The 24,764-nt window shown below is 36.7% G+C and overlaps 1 protein-coding gene across 9 annotated transcripts in view; it reads right to left on the bottom strand.

Moving 5' to 3' along the window:
* Bltp1 (bridge-like lipid transfer protein family member 1) overlaps positions 1-24,764 on the bottom strand; it is a 204,637-nt gene that overhangs the window by 44,992 nt on the left and 134,881 nt on the right. For all 9 annotated transcript variants that reach the window (XM_052180612.1, XM_052180617.1, XM_052180611.1 and 6 more), the window contains 11 exons: positions 23,953-24,159; positions 22,823-23,061; positions 20,946-21,190; positions 18,741-18,846; positions 13,003-13,100; positions 11,635-11,820; positions 10,567-10,735; positions 5,284-5,495; positions 3,881-4,079; positions 899-958; positions 194-420 (listed from right to left, as the gene is read on the bottom strand). In XM_052180612.1, the coding sequence (XP_052036572.1) occupies positions 194-420; positions 899-958; positions 3,881-4,079; positions 5,284-5,495; positions 10,567-10,735; positions 11,635-11,820; positions 13,003-13,100; positions 18,741-18,846; positions 20,946-21,190; positions 22,823-23,061; positions 23,953-24,159 (1,948 nt within the window). The remainder of the gene's footprint in view (positions 1-193; positions 421-898; positions 959-3,880; positions 4,080-5,283; positions 5,496-10,566; positions 10,736-11,634; positions 11,821-13,002; positions 13,101-18,740; positions 18,847-20,945; positions 21,191-22,822; positions 23,062-23,952; positions 24,160-24,764) is intronic.

Below are 24,764 nucleotides of genomic sequence, written 5' to 3' on the forward strand. Positions count from 1 at the left end.
TTAAGGCACATTTCATAAAGGTATTATTTTATGAAACACACATCAGCACTGTAAAATGCAGACCTAGAAATCACCACCTTCCTCCCTTCCTCTACAACAGCAACCACAACACACAAAATAACTCTGAGTTAACCAGTTATCTAGCTCAGGAAAATCCAGTTTTGAAAGAATTCCTGGCAGTGAATACACTTACAGTATGGATTGTAGGAGACATAGTATCGACTTCATCTTCATCTGACAGGTCAGCTATGTTCACTGAATTGAGGTCAGCAATGTCATCTATGTCTTCCTCTCCTGTCAGTGTTGTAAGGGTGTTGCCCAGAGCATTAAGCCTTTTGCCAATGTTAGGGTCCATGTGGACATCAATTCCACACATTTTCCACAACACATTCAGTGTCCAGGTTCCAGCACTACTACTTTCTGTTTAAATAAAGAAGTGGCATTTTTTCAAGGTCCTAGGAATAGGAGTATAAGCACTTACGAACTGTATGCTGGGAATGGCAGGTGTCTCTTGAGATCTCTTACTCAGAATGAATACTGAGGCTATGCCTGGAAGAGTGTCAAGGACCAGCAAGAAAAGAAAACTGGTTGTAATCAACTTCTATGGCTCTCCACATCCAATGAGCCTTTAAGGAAATGTCTACTGTTAGTGCATCTGTTAACGTTTATTGTAGAAGAAATTAATACTGGATACTGCTGTCCAGTTTCTTGGTTGAGAAACCACCACACTTCCAGTTACCACCCAGCTGTTTTCTATGCTTTACTGCCTTGAAGTATTCCTTTGATGGAATCACCATTTGATTTCTTACTCAAAAATATTTACAAATATTGACAATCAACTCCTAAATGTACCATTTGAGACTTCCCATCTTATTTTCAAAGTAAACAGTGAACCTACCAGCTGCAGCTTGTCCTGTAGTCCTTGAACAAACCTCATAGGTACCATCTGGAACTACACCTGCACAAGAATGAACCCAATAATAGTTGTCAATAAAAATATGCTTGTGATTAAACATGCATCACATATTTTCTCCCAAAGACAATTACATAAATGTAAGCAGGATTTCTAGCTCTTCTGGATTTTAACTGCTCCCCACAAAAGAGCAAACTTTGGACTAAGCAGTCCTGTTATACAAAGTGTTTTATTTTACAATTTTAATAACTTACTCAGTTTTGGCTTGACTTGTAGCATGTAATTATTAGTCACACTATCTGGGCATTTCTAGGATTCTATGACAATTTTTGTGACTCTGTGTATATACAACACACACACACACAGTTGTTGCTGGTTCTATTTTTAGATGACAGACTCTTGCTATGTAGCTTGGCTTGGTCATAAAATCACAATCCAGTCTCAGGTTATTTCAAGTACTAGGATTACAGACAAGACAAACCCTGGAGAGAACATTTTCCTAATTTTGTATGTATGTATATATGTATGTATGCATGTATGTATGTATGTATGTATGAGCGAGCATGTGCATATACCTTGTGCAAGTGTCATGACACGAGTGAAGAGCAGGAGTTAGTTTCTCTCCTTTTCCCTGTAGGTCCTGGGGATTAACTCACCTCATCAGCATAATGGCAAGTGTCTTTACTGGCTAGCCCCATGTATGAATATTTTGAGGAGGGAAGGCAATGAAAAATAAAATGATAATTAAGAACTACCACATTTGGGTGGCTCTCTGAGAGTTCTATGTGAGCCTGATCTATGACACAAGTTCCAGGTCAGTCTAGGCTGTTACACAGAGAAACCCTCTATCAACAAGAAAACAAGAGCAAATGAACTGCCTTATTAGTTCACAATAATCTGTCACGTTTGTCATCTTTTTGCCAAGGAATATTTTTTGGTGGAAAACGGCTGATAGCTGTGATGTCAACCTCACAATCTTGGATCTAAGTCTAGAAACACCTGGCTTTAACTTGGTACCTATGAAGAATAGGCTATCTTTGAAATAAATAATCTCTAAACAAAAGAACTTGTAAAGAAAGAATTAAGGTTACTTTCAGTAAGCCTTAACGGAAATTAAATATCAATCTAAATTTGATTAGTCCTAAGTGAAATGTCCTTTTACAACTTTATGTGAATTCTAAATCAGTATTCACATGCCACTTAAGGTTGGAGTGACTTTCTTTTTCTAAGAACTTCCTTAGTAAGTTTGTCTTTCCTTGAAAATTTCCTAGAAAGAAAAACATTCCCAATGTAGGCACACTGTCTTTCATGAGTAAAGATCAGTTCCTTTCTTCCTTTTTAAGAAGGGTCCTTAGTGCCTCATGTTGCAGTTCAGGCTGGCTTCATATTTGCTACATAGCTGATGATTAGTAGAACAACCTTGAACTCCAGGTCCCTTTGCCTCTCTGTGTGGAAGGCTGGGATTCCAGACATGCCTACCATGTCAATTTTATGTGTTACTGGAGATCTAAATCAGGGTTCCTGAATTAGGCAAGTACTCTACTAACTGAGCTACATCCCCAGCCCTATTATGCTCTTAAAAATACAACAAAATACTGTTAGAAAATGTATTTTCAACCATAAAGTATGAATGTCTAACTGATTGTCAATTCTAAATTAAAACAACAATGCAAGATGTGGCTTCTGATTAAGATAGGTTCTGGTAACCTTTTAGTCAAGGTTATCAGTCAGAACAAAGCCTACATTAATAACCTTTCAAATTCAAGAATACTACAATGAAAACTCTTTAAAATTTGACATCATCTCTTTTTCTACCCCCCAGATATAAAAATTATATACTAGTATCTCTCCCATCAGACACTACAAATTATTAAATCAATTTGTCCATTTTATCATTTTGAATTAATATAACATAGTAATAAAACTCTTTTTACTCTTCCTCTGATTCCCTTCCACAGAAATAACAGTGAGCTGCAAAAGTAAATTTTCTGCAAAGTCTAAATCTGGTTATTCTGAATATCAGAGATCAGAATGGCAAGATTCTTTATTGCTAAAAGAATATACATCAAGGTATTAAATAATGTATTTATTTTTAATAATTAGTTTTTAACTCTAAGCCCTAGGCCTATTTCTTATATTCTCTATGAGGTATTTTTTCCTAATTACTAGGAAAATGATCTGTTTCCTTTCTATCCATAGTTTATTTTAATTAGTGCATGGATAAGAAAGATGTCACACTCAAAACAAATCATGTTTAAACTAATGTTTGCCTTTAATTTGGAAAAATACTAAGTTATAGTGATCATTCAGAAGGAGAAAATTAAATAAATGATGGCAAACCACCTTCTAAAGAGTATTTGTATGATAGGATTGCCTCAAGATTTCAGTTCACCATCTTTAAGGTCTATATGTATGTTCACTACTTTATTATAAAGAAATGATTTTGTAGTATCTCTGCTGCGATACCTAAAGATATTAAAAACCTTTCTCCTTTTAAATCACCATGCAAATGAATAGTGGAATTAGAGCAATTCACAATGATTTTTTCAAATCCTAGAAACTTGGGCTGTGTAGTTGGGTTATTTCTGTGTCAGCTATAATTAAAGCTGAAATTCTAGTCTAATAGATTTACAATATATTCTATGTTTAGTAAGTTGAGTTTTACAATTACTACTCTCTTACAGATCTATGGAACAAGGGTGGTTTATCTGGTCATTCAACTACAGGAAAAACCAGGTAGTGAACAAAGTTTCAAATGTGTAGAAGTTTCTCTGCCTTACCAGAAGGCTGAAGTTACAGTTTTTTACGAGTGTATTTTGCTACCTTTAACTATAAGAAGCCCTTATTTCATTTCTAAAGCATTCCTATTATCTGAACATCCTTCAATTTTCAACAGAGACATTTCAACTTTTGTTTTTTGTTTTTTGTACAATTACCAGCCTCATATAGAAAATAAATCAGACTCACAAGCATTCATTACTAGATCTCCACGGATTTCTGGCTTCCAGTCATCCCACGATGTCTCAAAGCCATCAGCAAAACGGATACAAAAGTTCTTGAAATGGCCTTTGCTAACCAGAGACTCTGAGGAGCATGCAGTGATAAGAGTACTTTCAATGGTCAGCACTAGAGCAGAGCCAGTGTCCAGGTCTCCAGTGTGGTTAGACTAAAAAAAAATCACAGGGAAATGAGGCAAAAGGGGAATTAAAATGTTTTTAAAAAAATTTATTTTCTGTGTATGAATCTTTTGCCTGCCTATACATATGTGTACCACATGTTTGTCTGGTGCCCACAGATATCAGAAGAAGGCTTCAGATCCACTGAAGAGTGGTTCAGATGGTTCTGAGCCTCCATGTGGGTGTTGGAAATTAAATCCAGGTTCTCGAGAAGGGCAACAAGTGCGCTTGACTGCTGCATCATTTCTCCAGACCAGACGACTTCTAAAATTTAGAAATCTTTATATTCATAATAAAAATCTAGAAAGGGTTAAGTCTAGAAATCTTCAATATAAAGCAACTTAGCAAAATAGGTTTTAAACAATACTCAAATTAAATATATTTTCCTCGTGTAGTTTTTCCTTTTTAATATGTAAGGGCTAATATCAGTGTTCCTCTAGCCCCTGTATAGTGGGCTATGGTAGCCAGTTCTTTTATGTGTGACTTTCCTGAACCCTCTTATCATGTCATTAAAACAGTTGCCACATCTCAACTCTTTAGACACAACCAGTACATCTTGAATTCCAAGTTTTTCTTAGCACTGTTCTACCAAACAAAATCCCCAACAGAAGTTTATTCCATTGAGTGTTAGTATCTCTGCCATGACATTTAAACTATCAAAGGTGACAATGAAGGAAGAGTGTAGCAATAAGACCAATCTCTGCATGTAATTCTTAGAGCAATTTCTTCTTGGTCTGACAAGTGCAGATAGCATTTTCTTACTTAACCACAAGTTCAAGTACCAACACATTTCTGAAAACTAGCCCTAAATTATGAAGATAGCATCTTGTTTTTTAATCTAAGAACATAGATAACTTGCAAGTTTTTTAAATCATTATTTAATATTCATACTCTATTTTGTAAGCAAATTGAAACTGCCAACCATATTTAGATGGGGGTATTAAAGTCATTTTGAAATATTCCTGTTTCCACTTATACAAAGATCAATCCTAAGAGTCCTTACTTAAAAAAAAAAAAGCAATAAGAAGATTCTAAAGCTTATTTGCAAAAGTAAGAATTAGGGAGTTCTTCCTTGCTCAAGTTATAACCAGCTCTACTTAAAATGGTTATAATCTATATTCACAGAAATGGTGAGTAGCAATATCTAGCTTTCAATTCTGGAATAAAGTGTCCTATGTCTTGATATTTCTGTACCTGTGCAGTATTTGTTATAGGGAGGCAAATTCCTAGATCATTCACAGTTAGCTGGAGGAAGAGAGTCCCAAAGGCCTGGGCGGATGTTTGTTGGATACCAGGGAGCATGTCCACCACTTCCTTTGTAGCCATATGAATATCCTTATGTAAAGCCATTCGCTGTTCATTCCAGTTGTCATAGGCAGCCTTGTAATTCAGCCAAAACAGGACAGCTTTTGCAAATTAAGAACAGGCAGAAAGAAAACTAAAGTCAATGATGCAAGTGATTTATTACAGTTAGTAAATCCAAACTATTATAAAATTCTGATCATTAATAATAATTTCTAATAAAAATTACTACCAGAAAATTTTGGCTAAAATTATAATGAAACTAAAGTGACATAGTTAATACTTTTCATGAAAAAAAAAAAAAAGAAACAAAAAGCAAGCGTCTGATGACAACAGAAAGAAAACCAAGGTACATTTATGCATTCAATATTGTAGAATTCCTATTATACATTTGGTCTTGGTTATAATAACACATGCAAATAAACATGAGCCTTGACCTTAACTGTACAATTTACCTTTTATGTTGGTTTGGCTGAGAAATGTCACAGGATCAGGCATTTAAACACTTGTTTCCCAGTTGAGGTTACTATTTGGGGAAGTTATGAGAACTGTAGAAGCAAGCCTTACTGGAGAAAATAGGCAACTGAGGGTGGATAGAGCGTTCACAGCATTACCCCATTAGAGTTCACTCTGGGCTTTCCTCAGTGTGGATAAGATATAATCTCTTAGCTTTTGCTGTGGCTACCTACTGTCATGCCTCTACAGCCATCATGGACTATCCTATTGGGCCTCTAAGCCCAAATGAACTCTGTATCTACAAGATACCATGGTTCACAGTATTTTATCATATCAAGAGAAAATCAACTAATATGTACTTACTGCTCTGAAACATTTCTAAGAACAGACACAATGCTAGGCACATATCTTAAAAGTTGTGACTTGGAATGGTCAACGTCATTTGAGTTTGTTAGTAAGAAAAACACGCAAAGGAAAAATCTTCATCTCAAGACAGCATGGAAGTGTAAGAAGGTAAAGTGGAGAGCCACTAGGAGAGAAAAATCAAGAACGGTGCCACACACCAGGTGAGTGTTTTAAGACCTGGTGAGAGATAAGGAAAGGCTGGTGAAATGGGAGATGTGCTTCATGAGCAAAGGGCTCAGGGAAAGCAGCTATGGTAGCACTGCCAAAAGGAAAGCAGTTAACAGTGGATCTAAGACAACTGAGAACTGAAATTTTACACAGATTCAGAAGTATTCCCTTATTGCCTCTGAAAAATAATTTAAACATTAATTTGTCCATCCCATCAGCCTTCTTTTTAATCTTAAAGCTGCTGCTATCTTCTATTAGACTACTGTGCTCACAAACACTCATTCTCTAAGTTAGCTAAGGTTCATATGTAGTACTGTATGCTAGGACTGTTCTAGCCCTAGGATAAGAAAGAGAGTAACACTTGATCTCATGTGCATTATCTCCTTGGTGAACTCTACATTCTAAGTTGAATATGAATTTTTTCAGCAGACTACATTACTGGAGGGCTAGAAACTTGATCCTGTTATCCATTGTATCCCACTTTTAGCCAGCACATAATAAATAATTTCAGAATAAATGAATCAATGTATGTTGAAAATACAAATGGGTATATAATTCAACCAAAATCTTAGCATTTAAGATTGAAATTTGGAATAAAATAAACCTATTTATGTCAAAAGCAAAATAATTGTAAAATATGAAATGACTTTAAAAGCTGTAGTTAAACACCACATCTTCAGGCTCTGCAAGAGACCAGCTGTGCATCCAGGAGGCCGGCTGGGAGGAGTCAGTGTGCTCTGGTGAGTCGGGCCCTGAAGAGCAGAGGATCCAGTCCTGAGGCCTCTGGCGGGAGCCTTCAGGTCTCTGCCTCTGGTTCTGGAACAGCCTGGGCCACAGCACCCTGTCTCCAGGCAGTACAGGAGGTAAGCTGTGCACTGGAGGCCAATTGGGAAGAGGCAGCTTGCACTGGTGAGTCCAGCATTGACAACAAGACCAACTAACACCAGTGAGAACTAGATGGCAAAAGGCAAACGTAGGAACGTCACTAACAGAAATCAAGGCAATATGGCAGCATCTGAACCCAATTTTCCATTAACAGCATGTCCTAGATACCCCATCACACCAGAAAAACAAGATTTAAATTTAAAGTCACTGGTCATGATGCCGGTACAGGAACACATGAAGGACATACTTAAAGAAATTCAGGAGAAAATAGATCAAAAGTTAGAAGCCCTTACAAGGGAAACACAAAATCATTGAAAGAAATTCAAGAGAATACAAAAGCCAATAAGGAGGAAACACAAGGAGAACTTTGGTAAACAGGCTGAGGTCATGAAAGAGGAAACACAAAAATCTCTTAAAGAATTACAGGAAAACACAAACAAGAAAGTGAAGGAGCTGTAGGAGTTCTCTGGTGGAGGTTTTCCGGTCACTTAAGTAGACTATCATGTCATCTGCAAATAGTGATAATTTGACTTCTTCCTTTCCAATTTCTATCCCCTTGACCTCCTTATGTTGTCTAATTGCTCTAGCTAGAACTTCAAGTACTATATTGAAAAGATATGGAGAGAGGGGACAGCCTTGTCTTTAGCAAAGTGGCTGGTTATAAAATCAACTCAAGCAAATCAGTTGCCTTCCTATACTCAAAGGATAAGCAGGCTGAGAAAGAAGTTAGGGAAATGACACCCTTCATAATAGCCACAAACAATATAAAGTAACTTGGTGTGATTCTAACCAAACAAGTGAAAAATCTATATGACAAGAACTTCAGGTCTCTGAAGAAGGAAATCAAAGAAGACCTCAGAAAATGGAAAAATCTGCCATGCTTGTGTATCGGCAGGATTAATATAGTTAAAATGGCCATCTTGCCAAAGGCAATCTACAGATTCAATGAAAATGAAGACATAATATACCCAAATCTATAGGACACAATGAAAGAAGTGCTAAGAGGAAAATTCATAGCCCTGAATTTTCATTTCCAAAAAGAAAATGGAGAGAGCATACACTAATAGCTTAACAACACACGTGAAAGCCCTGGAACAAAAAGAAGCTATTTCACCCAGGAGGAGTAGAAGGCAGGAAATCATCAAACTCAGGGCTGAAATCAATCAAGTAGAAACAAAGAGAACCATACAAAGAACCAACAAAACCAGGAGCTGGTTCTTTGAGAAAATCAACAAGATAGATAAACCCTTAGCCAGACTAACCAAAGGGCACAGAGATAGTATACAGATTAACAAACTTAGAAATGAAAAGAAAGATATAACAACAGAAACTGAGGAAATTCAAAAAATCATTAGATCCTACTACAAAAGCCTATACTCAACACAACTGGAGAATCTGGAGGAAATGGACAGTTTCCTAGACAGATATCAGACACCAAAACTAAATCAGGATCAAATAGATCATCTAAACAGTCCCATAACACCTGAAGAAATAAAAAGGTTTATAGAAAGTCTCCCAACCAAAAAAAGCACGGGACCAGATGGCTTCAGTGAAGAATTCTATCAGACCTTCATAGAAGACCTAACACCAATACTTTTCAAACTATTCCACAAAATAGAAACAGAAGGAACTCTACCCAACTCGTTCTATGAAGCCACAATTACGCTGATACTAAAACCACAAAGATTCAACAAAGAAAGAGAACTTCAGGCCAATTTCCCTTATGAATATTGATGCAAAAATACTTAATAAAATTCTTGCCAACCAAATCCTAGAACACATCAAAACGATCATCCACCATGATCAAGTAGGCTTCATCCCAGGGATGCAGGGATGGTTCAATATAAGGAAATCCATCAATGCAATCCAATACATAAACAAACTCAAAGAAAAAAACGATATGATCATCTCAAAATTCAGCATCCTTTCATGCTAAAAGTCTTGGAAAGAACAGGAATTCAAGGCCAATACCTAAACACAGTTAAAGCAATATACAGGAAACCGGTAGCCAATATCAAACTAAATGGAGAGAAACTTGAAGCAATCCCATTAAAATCAGGGACTAGACAAAGCTGTCCTTTTTCTCCATATCTTTTCAATATAGTACTTGAAGTTCTAGCTAGAGCAATTATACAACATACCGAGGTCAAGGGGATACAAATTGGAAAGGAAGAAGTCAAATTATCACTATTTGCAGATGACATGATAGTCTACTTAAGTGACCCAAAAACCTCCACCAGAGAACACCTACAGCTGATAAACAACTTCAGCAAAGTGGCTGGTTATAAAATCAACTCAAGCAAATCAGTCAGAATGGCTAAGGTCAAAAACTCAGGAGACAGCAGGTGTTGGCAAGGATGTTGAGAAAGAGGAACACTCCTCCACTGCTGGTGGGACTGTGGGTACAACCACTTTGGAAATCAGTCTGGTGGTTCCTCAGAAAACTGGACATGAGACTTCCGGAGGACCCTGCTATACCTCTCCTGGGCATATACCCAAAGGATTCCCCAGCATGCAATAAAGACATATGCTCCATTATGTTCATAGCAGCCTTATTTAAAATAGCCAGAAGCTAGAAAGTACCCAGATGTCCCCTCAAGGAGGAATGGATACAGAAAATGTGGTATATTTATATAATGGAATACTACTCAGCAAGTAGAAACAATGAATTCACAAAATTTTTAGGCAAATGGTTTGATCTGGAAAATATCATCCTAAGTGAGGTAACCCAATCACAAAAGAATACACATGGAATGCAATCTCTGATAAGTGGATACTAATCAGCCCAGAAACTCTGAATACCCAAGGCACAAATCGCATAACAAATGACTCCCATGAAGAAGTATGGAGAGGGTCCTGATCCTGGAAAGGATTGATCTAGCATTGGGGGGGAAGATAAGGACAGAGAAAAAGGAGAGAGGCGATTGGAGAATGGGTGGAGAGAAGAAGGTTTATGGGACATATGGGGAGGGGGGATCTGGGAAAGGGGAAATCATTTGGAATGTAAACAAAGAATATAGAAAATAAAAATAAAATAAAAAGCTGTAGTTAGCAAGCCTTGTTTTAGGTGCTCTGCTCACATTTCAGATTTAGGAGGCATTTAGGCGGCGTCTGCACTGGAAAGCTACGATATGAATACTTACATACACACACACACACACACACATTATATATATACACACACATATATATGCACATACATACATACATATCCTGAGTATGCCTACCAGATGTAGACAGTAATGGCTGATATGAACTTACCTCTATCAAAGGCCACAGGCTGTGCATAAACAATTGGTCTATTCAGAGTAATAAGCACAGCTTCCCTATCTGAAGAACCACTGATTTCCTCTCGAAGGGCATTCCTTAGTCCAATTCTAGTTTTAAAATAGGCAACTTGATGAAAATCAGAACCAGCTTCTTCATAAACCTAAAACAAAATTCAAAACTTAACAAAATCAAACAATGGAAAATTTTACCACATAATCTAAATATTATATACTATTGTTCTCCAAAAGACCTCTAGTATACTTCCAAAATTCAGCCATTAAATGACAGATCCTTTATATTTTGTAACATAAATACTTAAAATTAATATAAAGTATGAAGAACCATGTAAAAGTTAAACTTGAATCGGGGATCTAGCTCTGTGTTAAAGTTATCAAGCACAGGTACCCAGCAGAGTGATATGCTAAGTGTTTGAAATAAATAAGATTTCTCTCAAAATATCTTTCCATTTGAAAAAATTAGTTTTTCTAATTCTAATAAGAATTTTAAATAGGTAATGTAGCCACTGATTTTTTTAAAACTATAACTGGCAATTAAAAAATGACTCTTCAAATCAAAATTAGATAGGACATTAAAAAGACATATTTAATAAAATTAAATTAAAACAACAAAAAGTATCTATGATAAATAGTAAAACTTGATTAAGGAACTACACTAATTGCTGTCATTTTCTTAAAACTTTACATATTTAATATTTATTACATATAAAAATTTCAAACATTCTATAGGGAATGTATAAACTTAACATTTACATACTAATAAAAGCACAAGAAATAAAAATAATGCTTAAGAAACCAAAACATTACAAGCAAATGTTTATACAGATTCTGGACAGTCTCATGAGATTGCTCTTGCACAAACTCGTAATAAAAGTATATAGTCAAAACTGGCGAGGAATGGCAAAGTAAAATTGTAAAGGCCTAAGTAAGTTTTCATCAGAATTTACAATGCAAATTTTAAGAACTTAAAATATTTCTAAAATTATAACACATAAATTAATTTACAGACAATTGTGCCAATACCATTATATTCTGTACAAACCTGATGTTTGACAATTTGCCCTAACGCCAGATTTAAGTCCACTTGGCATTTACCAAATAATTTCAGATAGCTGCTGCTTCCTGGTGAAGCTTTGGTTTGAAGTCGGTTTGAAAGTTCCAATTCAATCAGTCCAGTTTCAAATCTCACAGCTCTCATTGAAGGTGTGGTAGCTGTTACTTGGATACCCTAGCAGATAACATGTTATGAGGAAAATAAGAAAGTAAACAATACAGACTCCCTGAAATGCAGTTTTTGAAGTATGGTAACAAGTCATGTTTAATGCATTCGTAAGATGTCTAAGGACACATTCTCTAAGTCAGTTATAGTGGGATGCTACAGCTAAGACATTGTATGTTAGCATTTCTACATTTTTACAGATAATTAAGACTTAAAGTTTTACAGCTTTTTCTTTTTCTCCTTGGCACGCCCTGCTCTCCCACCTTAGGCGCTGAGGAAGAATCCATCGCTTTGCTTCATTCAGATAACTGTACATGTGGGCCAGCCATTCAACCACTGCCTCCCACAAATACTGTTATTAATTGAATAAATGTTCAAAATATTCTTGTAGAGTAAATTATAAGAAGCGATTAGAACTATCAAGTGTTCACTGGAACATAGCCACACAAACCGTTTAAATTATGTAATATAGTACAGCTTTCAGAAGGTAGAGCTGATCTCAATAGTCTGGTATAGAAAGATACAGAGGGCTTCAAAATACAGGCTAATAATAATAATAATAATGCTGTTGTTGTTATTATTATCATTGTCACTACATTATTATTGTAGCAGTAGTTCGGGCATGGTGGTATGCATGTCTTTAACCACAGCACTGGAGAGGCAGAGGATCTCTGAGTTCAAGACTAGCCTAGTTTATACAGTGAGTTCCAGCAAGCCGGTTAGGACTGCATAGTTGAGATTCTGTCTTAGAGAGAGGGGGGGGGAGAGACAGAGAGAGAGACAGAGAGAGAGACAGAGAGAGAGAGAGAGAGAGAGAGAGAGAGAGAAAGAGAGAAAGGGAAAGGGAAAGGGAAAGGGAAAGGAAAGAAGGAAGGAAAGAAGGAAACCGGAAGGAAAGGCAGGAAGCCTGGTGCCTGCCCTTAAACAGCTGAGGCCTGAGGATGTAGCTCAGTGTGGGCTTGCTGTCAGTTTGTAAGGCCCTGGGCTCAAAGCCAGGCAGGGTCAATATGAAAAAGAAAAGGAGAAAAAAAAGCTCTGATAGAAAATTCAGACATTAAAGCTTTCTCTGAGTAAGCAGAATGGTTTATTATCACTATTTTGTAGTTATGTATCATGCAAAATTTCCACATAAAATATACACTAATTAATTAGAAAGTTGGTCCTAAAAGCATCAATGTTAGGGAAATTTACCTTAAACTGTAAATTCAGGGAATAGAGGAGAATTTTCGGCTTGTCTCCATCTGTTGTTCCATCATGTTCATTCCAGAGAGGAATAGGCTGCTCCCCACCTAGAAAAGGTTAAATACTGAAGGACTAGAACAGTTTCCTTATCAGAAAAATTTCTGACTATATTTTGTTCATTAAAAAGAAAAGCTCCAGTAAGACATTTTTTTTAATGACAATTCAATCTTTAGTCTGAGAGAGGGGGGAGAAAAGCAAAAGTATGTATGATGAGATGGGAACCCAAATCCTTAGGACTTGTGAGTACTAGCAGAACATCCATCTCCTGCAAGCCTGTACACACTGCACGGCCCTGGTAGGCTACGTGCCTACCTGCACGCTCACACTTTCCCTCTCTCACCAGTTCTGCTCTAGAATTCCAGCACTGCTCTTCCCCTTCTTCTGCTCATCATCAGGTCCCAATTTCTACCTCATATCTGAAACCCACAACAAGCTTTCTTAACCAATCTTAGTTAGTGATTACCTTTTCTGCCGCCAGCTATCAACTACACTGTCTTTCTTCCTGTCTTTATCACCCAGGTACCACCAAAGTTTCAGGTGACATAAATTACTAGTATTTCTTAGATAGCTTAATTTCCTTCAAGTAAGGCCTTTTCTGCTGCCACAGTTGGAAGTCTCGTGCTAATCCATTCCAATGGAGAGTGTTTACATTACATTTCAATGCAATTTCTAAAATGTTAAATCACCATTACTTTTTTTTTTTTTCATTTGAATTCTAAGCCACAGTTCTCCTGATGTTACCATTCTCTGGATTACCTTTTCTAAAGCAACTCTGGCCCTCTATCCGTATTCTTTTCTTTTTTACTTGCTACATTCTCAACTAAGCAGATATGTGTGTGGACCCAAGTACCAGGGAGAATGAGTGCATGCAATGTGCTATATACTCAAGTTAGTCTATACACATTAGCACATTGATTCCTCTTCTAAAAAAATATTTCATGTATATGAGTACACTGCAGCTCATCTTCAGACTATAGCCATCTCCAGACACCAGAAGAGGGCACTGGATCATTACAGATGGTTGTGAGCCACTATGTGGTTGCTGGGAATTAAACTCAGGACCTCTGAAAGGGCAGTGAGAGCTCTTAACAACTAAGGCATCTCTCCAGTCCTTATTCTGATTCTTAGCTCTCAATTTATTAATTTTTCCTTGATGTACTGTTATAAAAACTTGGTCTTTCTAATGTGATATGATAAAAAAAATACCCATTCCTGGTATAAGTTTTACTTATCCCCATACTTATGTTCCAAATTACATTGAGCAGCATCTTCATGGTTCTCAGTGTTGTTCTGAGCTGTCAAGGGCACCTGTGCTATTTCATGATCCACCTGTCATCTCCACTCATGACTATACCACCGTCCTCACCCCAGCCATGGCAAGTGCTCATAACTTTCTTTAGGCTCCCGCAATTCTTAGGCCAATCATGGCAAATTAACGTCTTCCTCTTTTTGAGGTTTTTTTCCCCATATTGTCTCTGTCTTTTGTAATGGCTCTATGATCAAAAACTAGAATGCATTCAAGTCCTACTTTAAGTCATTGTGATACCATGAAGTCCTCAATGATAATGTATTCACAAAGTGTGTCCTTTCTTCTTAATAATTTTAATACTTGTGTGTGTGTGTGTGTGTGTGTGTGTGTGCGTACATGAGCGCACACATGTGTAGGCACATGACCACTCTAACGAAGGTGTAAGTTTGCTAAGCCTGATAACTGTTATTTCCACGTGTCTTTGTAACTTCATCATCTAACTTGGAGCCACATATTTTTTATCTCATAAATACTACTTAAATGTTTTTGTATCAGATCTCTTCTATAGAAACACAGTTTATAAAGATAATTCATACAGAGGCAATTCCTACTTAGAAACATAAAAGTATATCATGTACTACAGAAAAAAAAATCACGTGGCATAGTTACTTACACTTTGAGAAGTATTTTTAAAATACTGCTAATAAAAATGTTTAAGCCAGTAAAGTTCTTAGTTTCTGACATGCCACTATAGTCAAGAGTATATTCTCAATGATGCTAGAGCTGTGGTTCTCAACCTATAGGTTGAGACCCCATTGTGGAAGGATGTTGAATGACTGAGTCATTTGCAAAGATTGTATAGTAGATATCCTGCATAAGAGACACTTTATGATGCATAACAGTAGCAAAAACACAGCTATGAAATAACAATGAAAATAATTTTATGATTGGGACTCACCACAACATCAGGAACCATATTAAAGGATTGCAGCATTAGGAAGGTTGAGAACCACTGCTATAGAGTAACCTTAAGGTATGACCAATAAAGTGCATGTGTGACCAAGTAAGGATTACAGGAGTCTCCTTTACAGAATATTTGGAATTCTCAGTTAAACGATAAATAAATGGTAACTTCTCCGTGAATACAAGATACACTAGAAGGGGAATTGTGGTAGAGAAAGAAGAACTCTTTAAGTGCAGGGGAGGGAAATGGAATGCATGCTACAGGACAGCAAGTCAGAAACATGACTGGAGAGCAGGTCTGCCTGAGGTGTGCAGTGATCACTGAGTGGGGCAGAGTCAGTCTGCATCACTCTACCTCTTGGGGAGGTAGAACTGGGGCGGGGAGTTGGGCTGTGCTTACTCCACACCACTGCGGGAGCAGGGGCCTGGTTGTAGGGAAGTACCAAGACACAGCTCTGGGGGCCCACCCAGAGCAGCACAGTCTGAGGTGTGGGAAAGCTAAGGCTGGTTTGGGGTTTCCTAGGCATGCGATGAGACCAGGGTTATGAGGTGTTCTGACTCCTAGACATTCAGGCACAGCTGGGAATCTTGGGAGAGCTGAGAACAGAGTTGGAAGCCCATGGGCTGGGAACAGTATCTAGCCCAGGACAGGCTGGGGGAAAGGGGAGCTCTGCCTGTTCCAGTAGGGATTGTCCCTAGCTTGGTGGAGGCAGGTTTGGTGGCAGCTGTGGCTAGGAGCGCAGAGACCGTCTACAGGAGAATTAAGCTGTGGCTCTGTAGGCAAAGGCCTTCTTCATGGCTCCCCATGGTTGATCTTGATGAAAGAGACAGTGCATAGTTCTAAACAGTTTATTGGTTGTTAATGGTAGAAAATGGATGTATACTGTGCCATGCCTACTTCTCAGGGTACTTCTCAGACCCGAGATTAAATACCTTTTAAAGAGAGAGGTGTCTGGGAGGGAAAGCTTATTGGCTAAACCCTCTGGGCCTTTAGGTACCTCATTAGCATGGAGAACTCTGGGCCTACGTGATCATAGGACATGTTTCTTTTGTGAAGAGCATGACATGAGTTCCAGGTCAGGAGTCAGGCAGGGAGCGGGGAGGCGCCTAAGCCTCAGGTGTGTGCCCACTGAGTCTATGGGTCTCAACCTGCTCTGCCTTACCAAACTTCCTGGCATAGTTTTACGTCCCACAGGGTACTCGTGAGGTAGAGAAATAGATGAAAACAAAGTATAATAGCATGCATGTAAAGTACAAGGATGGAGACCATTACTTTCCATGATAACCTATAAAATTAATAAAAAAGGAGAAAAACAAAGAAAGATGAATGGTTATAAGGATTTATCCAAAACTGCGGAGATGGCTCAATGGGTAAGACTGCTTGCTATGGAAATAGAAGGACTAGGTTTGGGCTTACAGTATTCATGTAAAAGATTAGAGTAGTCATTCTTCCTGGAAAACCTAAGTCATGAAAGCTCTAAGTTATACAAGACACGCAGAAGCATATACATGCATATACATGTGCATATAATACAACTTTCTAAGGTCAAAGTTCAAAACATTGATATTATACCTCTACTCAAATTACTGTCTTATTTATCTGTTCTTAGTTATATAAGCACTGACTTAAAAGGACAAAATGTGCATATAATCAAGGTTTATTTAGAAGTGCTTAGTTTTTGCCTAAACTTTATTACATAGCAGTTAAAATACTAAACTGGTGCTAGCTAGGTGTTCAATAATTATACTCTGGGACCTATACTAATGTGGGCAGAGGGATTAAAAGGTGCAGTTTGCCTTTTGCCTTCCACAATCAACTCTTATTGCAGCTGTGGTGAGTCACCTGTTTTTTAAGAGGCTGTAAAGACCCTACCATATAGACTATAATATCCATTCTACAAAGAGGAGGATAAATACAGAGGGATATTTTCCTCCATGTTTGCAGGTAAAGCTGTGTGTTCAGCAAGGCCTTTCGCTTATCCTCATATAGACAGAACAACTGACCAGAGGTCCTCCTGAGCCCAAGTAATCCGTGAGGACCAGACCATAAATGTCCCCCAAAGAAAGAATAAAGTGATTAATCTGGCCACCTGCAAAGTCTTAAGCACACAGCAGAAAAATATAACCATAGTTAAAACAATTGATAATAATATAATAAAACAATGGGCTTAATAAAATTAAGTTCCTTAATCCATTAAAGGATGCTTATGTTTTTCAAAATCACATAAATATTTTTTGTATATTTGATAATTTTGCATATGTCTCCTTTGCTTTACAAGATATACAAAATAAGAGTAAAAACATGCCAAAGACTACCATGTCGTTGGTGAACAGCTTTCCAGACGGATCTCTGTAGTAACCCTGTTACACCTACTCTAATCTTGGTTGGAATGCTCTTCTCTAGACCCATGTATTCAACCATGTCTTAGCTTTGTCTATACTCGTTTACAGTTGATCCATATTCAGACAGTCCTGAGCTGATCCAGCCTGGGGTCCCTTTGACTGTTCTCCTATGCTTGATAGTCATCAAGAATCTCTCTAATTTCTCTCTATTTCCTCTTTAATCTCCCAATGCTTGTTGGAAGGAGGCAGACTAATTCAACTTCCATCTTCTAAATGATTTCAGGGTCTCAACTCACAAGGAGAGAGAGTTAGACAGATAGGTATTATTAGCAGGCTTGGAAGCCTCTGGGGAAGGACTCAACCCTTAAAAATGTCCTCTTCCAAAGTTGCCAACACTAGAAACTGCCCCCAAACTCTGATGGGAATGCTGATCTTGACTGCAGATAATTAGATGAATGACATGCCCATGGAAACAAAAATCAAGAATGTTAATCATGGTCACTTTGAATCCGAACTAGATTCCTAGCACATAGGGCTCTGCACACCTCAAAGCTTTCCGTGAGAGCTGCCCACCTACCACCTACATTCTTTTATTTGCTACTCACCATTCCTTTGATCACTCCTAGAAAAAGCCCATCTCTGGCCAAAAAGGAAACTTCATCCTGCTTCCCTGCCTCCCTCCCTGTCTGCCCTATAACTACTTCACCTTGTAAGGGAAGGGTGGACTTTTATTCTTACAGAGAACTGCCCCACTCCTCCAATCCGCCACAGCAACAGGTTTTCTTTCTTGAAATTAAGGACCTTACTGTCTTAAACAACAACAGGTGAGCTCCAGTTTCAATGAGAGACCCCAGCTTAAGAGAATAAGATAAAGAAAATAAAAGAAACTACTGATAATCTCTTTTGCTTTCTGAATGTGCATCTTCTCTCTCGTGCCTTTCTCTGTCTCTCTGTCTCTTTCTGTCTTTCTGTCTGTCTGTCTGTCTGTCTGTCTGTCTCTCTCTCTCTCTCTCTCACACACACAATAGTTTTCAATACAATTTGTGTGTCCCTTATGTCTTAAATTAGATCATGAAACCCCACATGACAAATAAAAATAGAAACTTGCATTCCTAGCCCCAGACAGCCTTACCAGACACCTTCTGTATTACTTCATTCACTTCCTTCATGAACACTTTCTGTACAAACACCAAGTGGTTTAGAAGATCTGTTGTGAGATTGTGTTCAAAGGAACCAACCTGCCAAACAAAATCAGACTGTGAGATTGAACTGCTGAGTATGTTAGCTCTGCTTTTCTGTAAAGGCAATCATCCAAAACTTTAGGAAAAGGAGATAATTATCTACATACTATATAAGAACAATGCACTGAAAATGGGCTTACAAGTATTCAGTTCCAACGGCCATTTCTATTTGTATTAAATACTAAAAATATAGTGATTAAAAATAAACAGCACACTGAAGGTCTCAGGATTATGTGAGAGTGAATTACCAAATCACATACCTAATCTAATTATATGTAGCATGTGTCTTGTGATTAGTACAAAGGTACTAGTTTCTGACAAGAATTAATCAATAAACAGATGAAGTAGAAAGCAGCTTCTAATTAAGTGACCATTACAGAAAACACAGATTCAGGCACTCTATGATTAAAGCAAATACTTCTATCATTGTGATATGGTTCATATTTTGATCAAATATTAGTAGAGCAAATAGATTTGTAATCTTTGATGAAAAATCACAAAGAGCTTAAGGAGGCACTTAAAAGTATCTTTACTGTTTTTAATGGTGTGTCTTGTCTGTATGTGGTATGAGTACAGATGCCTGCTGAGATCAGAGGTGTAACATTCATTCCTGTGAGCTGGTGGTGAGCTGCCTTGATATGGTGCTGAGAGCAGCATTTACTTACAAGTGAGTGCATGCTCACTCCCTCTGGGAGATCAGCACATGTTCTTAGCTACTGAGTTGTCCCTCCTTTTATCTTGCACAGAAAAGTACAAACAGGACAAAAATGAGTTCCAGTGTGTCTATTTTAGGCCAATTGCAAAATACCAAATTTTGACATAAGGTTCAACTTTAAATGCTATGAAATTAATTTGTTATTTTCCTTTCCTTTCGGTATAATTTCTTCCTTTTTAGTATCTGACATTAATAATGGAATTATATCATACATTGCTTTATATTTACTTTCTTTAAATCAAAGCATTATTAACAACATTGCTCAACTAGTTTGGGCCATTTATTTTTCTATGTGGAAAGCATACAAGCAATATAAATCTCCTAATTTAATCTTAGGATTCTTAAAAGCTTGTGTACTTTGGATGTTTTTGTTTTTACACACAAAAATCTCAACTCTTGACCTGACTAGGTGGATTGCTGGGCAAAGAAGCTTACCATGAACACCTAGATTCTTGAGTTTTGTCCCTACAAAAACCTAGGTAAAAGTAGAAGCAAAGAACAAACTCCACAGGGCATCATCGGATTTCCCGATGCGTACTGTGGCATCTCACCTTCAACCACACATCAGGGACACACACACACACACTCATATACAAAATTAAAAACTAAAAAAAAATTAGAACTCTTAGGTACTAAAGAAAGCCCAAACTGGAAAAGGTATATCAAACTTAAATGTGTCTCCTCCAATTACAGTATTTCTATAAAAACTCAAAGAGCTTTCTTATGTATTTCCAAACCAAATTAAACAGGTGCATCATGCTTTTTAAGCTTTTGACAGTTATACATAGAGGTGAAAATAATGAGGCAGTCAGAAGTGCCAGTTTTTAGCATTATCTTAAATAATAAATAAGTCTGGTAATTTATTTTACCTTTCCATGTAACCTTTAGATCATGACTAATAGTTGTTTTAATTCCATATAACCTTATTAAAAATCAGTTCCCTCATATAAATAAAAATAAATAAATCTTTTAAAAAAATCAGTTCCCCCCCAACATAGACACACTTTAAAAAGAGGTATGTTTACCTCAAAGTTAAAGGACTAAGGAAGTAAATATGTAAAGCTCTCAATGTTAGCTTTAATTCTCTTTTTATAAAGTAAACCATAAAATTATTATGGTTTATTAACTTGAAATTTAACATGTAAGATGAAAATTTGTAGATGATTAGTACATTGTTTCAAAAAGCATGTTTCAATAAAAGACAAAGAAGGGGGCAAATCAGAGATAGACACACATCTCTTCTCTTGAAATTCAGTAGATTAGCCTTCCATAAGAACAAATAACTTAACATTTAACCTTCAAAGTTTGGACCATCATGTAGTTTCATATCTAAATCTTGAAAGCTTATAAACTGCAAAAAGTAATTTGAAAGTAAACTTACTTCTGCCACACAACGTAGATAATTCCCTTGTAAATAGTACCCTTGTTTAGAAGGCAGTTCATCTATACTCCACACTTGATCTGAGTAACTATCATGTTCTTCCATAATGTATTTCCCTGACATGGTCACAGGTGGAAGGTTAAGACTTGCAGAAGGAGGGATAGTTGACATATCTGTCGCAGAAACTTTTGAGGTAAAACGCAATCTGTGATTTGGTAATTCAAATGTAAACCTTGTCTGTGCCCCTGAAAGAAATAAGGAATATTATAACTGTACAGAATGCAATAATATCACTTTACAAAAATGATGTCTAAGAAAAAACATTTTGTCATCCCACAGTTTATATTATATATAAAAGTAATATTTAAAATTTACATGAGTAACTCTCTACCTTTAAGCAAGTACACCTTATACAAAGAATTAGTCAGCAAGTATTATTAAGCCAGCAGTATTTATGATGCCTACTGTGCACCCAACATTGTATCAGATGCAGAGACACATTCTGCATTATCACAGAAGGGAGAACAGAAAGATACTTCTCTTCATGTAGAGACGCTTATACTATAACAAGATAAAGCAACTCAAGCTAAAAACAAGTCCCAAAATCTGAAACATTAAACATACACTCCTTTATCCTTAACTATTAAGAAACCAAGTAATATGTTACAATTTAATTTAATATATGTTTATTTTCTAAATTCTCTATCTGGCAAAGAGTGGTTCAAGGAAATATTAATGTAGAGTTAATTTTATGATTTTGCTGATACTGTTCAGCTATGTGGATATGACAAATTGGCAAAAGATTGTCATCAACTCTATTATTGCTAAGGATGTAGGTCATGTGTATATACCCAGTTTCTCTCATTAAACAGAAAGATGCTACTATGCTACTACCATGCCTTTGAGATGGCCACAGAGGTCCTCACTACACTGAGCTCCTCTTAAACCTTATACCTTATAATAATCAAGTCTATCTTTGACTGGCTCCTGGAAGCTGCAGGAGGTAAGGTCTTCTCACTAACAGTGGCTCCCTCCCTCCCTTGCCAGTGTCACTAAATAAAAACATTCAGATCAAAGCAATTCAAGGCCACAGTCACCACTCATCTATAATCATGAGTGTGCCACTCTTACTGGCTCTGCCCTTTTTCTTCATTTACAGAATTCTGGGTTCTTGTTTAGCTACTCAACAAGGTGTCCATTCTTAGATATACTTTTCCTAGCTCCAAAGTGCCTATCTGGCTTGCTCTTTCCATAAGCCTATGGATTCCAGTAGACTTCAAAATGAGCAAATTAGCCAGTGTATTGACAGAAGTGGGCTCTGATTTAGACATGTTTTCTAAGTCTGCTAAATCTAAAAACTCAATTTACTTTGTTTCTCTTTCTGTTAATATAAAGACTAAAATGTTCAGAAAATGATTTTAATAAACAAACTCTGAAATGTTAAAAGTAGTAATACATATATCCTTAATACAACATTGTATTTGAGTAACTTTATTAGTGCTTTAAAAATTAATGTAATTTATCATGTTAAAAAGGGGGAAAAGACATTTTTATTTCAATAGGTATAGAAAAAAGTATTTGTATTTAGTCACCAATTACTTTTTAAAGAAATTTCACAGCAGAGTAGGAAAACAATCCCTTTTGTTAATGTGACAAAGGAAATCTATGAAAAACCTAAACACTTATCATTAATTTTATAATTAAATAAAATTTTTAAAAATTAAAATCATTAATAAAATGATTATTACACCTTAAAAAGTGTAAGTAAGACAAGGCAAAACCAATAAAGAAGATTAAACCATTTTATAAACGGGGAAAAAGGATGGAAAGATATTGGGAGGGTGCTTTTACATGGCTGAACTTAAGTTCCATGTTACCTGTCATGCCATGGCTTCTCATTCTCCCCATCTTGTACTCTGCCTTCAGGGATGGGAGGAGTGCTGCTCCAATGGCTATGCCATCTAACATAGCACTGAACTTGAGAACAATAGGCTTCTTCTCTAAGCCTTCTGGGAGTTGAGGAAATTCATTTGTTTCAATAGGAGTTTGATTAACACTTGTTGGGGTTTTTTCAGAGGGCAGTGGAGTTGCAATATCTTCTTTCATAGGCTGTGGGCTACAAACCAAAATGCACACACCCCATAAAACTATTAGAAACTACTACTTTATTGATAAAATTACTAGATTTCTCAGTGGAAAACAGCTAACAAATGCTGACCTAGAAAAGCAGATAGAGTAATAACTTGAGCCATAATTTATCAACACAAGAACTAAAGACCTGGATAAAACAACTATGGAAAAATAGGCACTGGTTTCTGAGACTATCAAGACACTATTTCATCACTTTATAGAATGGTGAAACGTGTGTGTGTGTGTGTGTGTGTGTGTATGTGTGTGTGTGTGTATGAGAGAGAGAGAGAGAGAGAGAGAGAGAGAGAGAGAGAGAGAGAGAGAATGTGTTAAAAGTCTGACTTCCTGAAGTCTTAAAAGCAGATGCTATGAATAGTGGAACATGCATAGGGAATACAAGTTACCGTGATAAGGTCTGATTTACTGCTCTTTAAAATGCTATGTGGCATGTAGTCTGTCTTAAAAATTATACAGTAATTTAAAAATAAAGGAATATGCAAAACCATACATGCTATAAATGACCACTGCGATTTCTTAAATTTAAACAATGACTAGAATTCATTAATTTGCTTTTCATTAAAATTTATTGTGATGCCAATAAATCTTTAGAATCTCTTTCTTAAACTTGATGTTTACATTCCATATTTAGCATTTGACAATGTGATATAATACTTTATTGGCCACTGTCATACAATACTTTAATGATACACACTATGATTCTCCCAAGATATCATTTGAATACTCTCTACCAGCTCCATTACTGTGAGAATCAATGCTCACAGTAACTACTCATTTTTTACAAACCTCTGTTATCATAGCAAAACTAAAAGTATATTTTATTGTATAGTCACAGAATATAAAAACTAAAATAACTCACGCTGTGGAAGGCTGTCTGATGAGGTCTGAGATTTGTTTGGATAGTTGGTGAGAACTTCGAACCATCATGCTGTGCAATGTGGCAGGGTGCTGAGGGATATTAATGCTGATAGCTCCTACTTTGAACACTGCTGCGTTGTTTGTCTTCAGCCCTCTCTGGGCACTGTAGAGGGCTTGGGACTTGGCTATACTACACTTCACCACAGTTCTAGAGATAGAGGGCGAAAACTATTAAAACACAGGCAAAGAAAAATTGAAAAATACCAAGATACTCTCTCTTACTCAATGAGTTAGAAGAAAAGCATTCATGTGTCAAAACATAGTCTGAAGAGTTATTTTAAAAGATACTAAGATATACTAATTTTATACTGCATTAGAAAGTCTATTATTTCTTTAGAATATACAAATATGTTAGTAAGCACAAACAGTAGCAACTGTTAGCACAAGCAAAAAAATTTCACTTTGATTTTTTTTCTCACTCAGAACCTCTTTTTTCCTCCATTTTAGTTTTGGGATCTAAAGAGAGACAGACTGCATACAAAAAAAGAAGAAGAAAAACAGAAAAATAAAAAGAAAAAAGGATCCATTTATGCACTTCTAAAATGGTATCAAAAATAAACAAATTATTGTAACAATCATCTACACTATTAAAAGAAATTGAAGGCATGGACCTACTTTATAAAGGCCTCGTTGCTTGAGCACAGAAAAAAGAAGTGGGAACAGGCCTGGCATTGTAAAGTACAGTAAATCTGGTAGAGCTCTGTAAATTGCACGAGCTGTGAATCTTTAGCCTGTCTTTATGGACATCTGCCA

The sequence above is a fragment of the Apodemus sylvaticus genome, chromosome 4, assembly GCF_947179515.1.
Source record: "Apodemus sylvaticus chromosome 4, mApoSyl1.1, whole genome shotgun sequence".
In the NCBI taxonomy this organism is placed as follows: Eukaryota; Metazoa; Chordata; class Mammalia; order Rodentia; family Muridae; genus Apodemus; species Apodemus sylvaticus.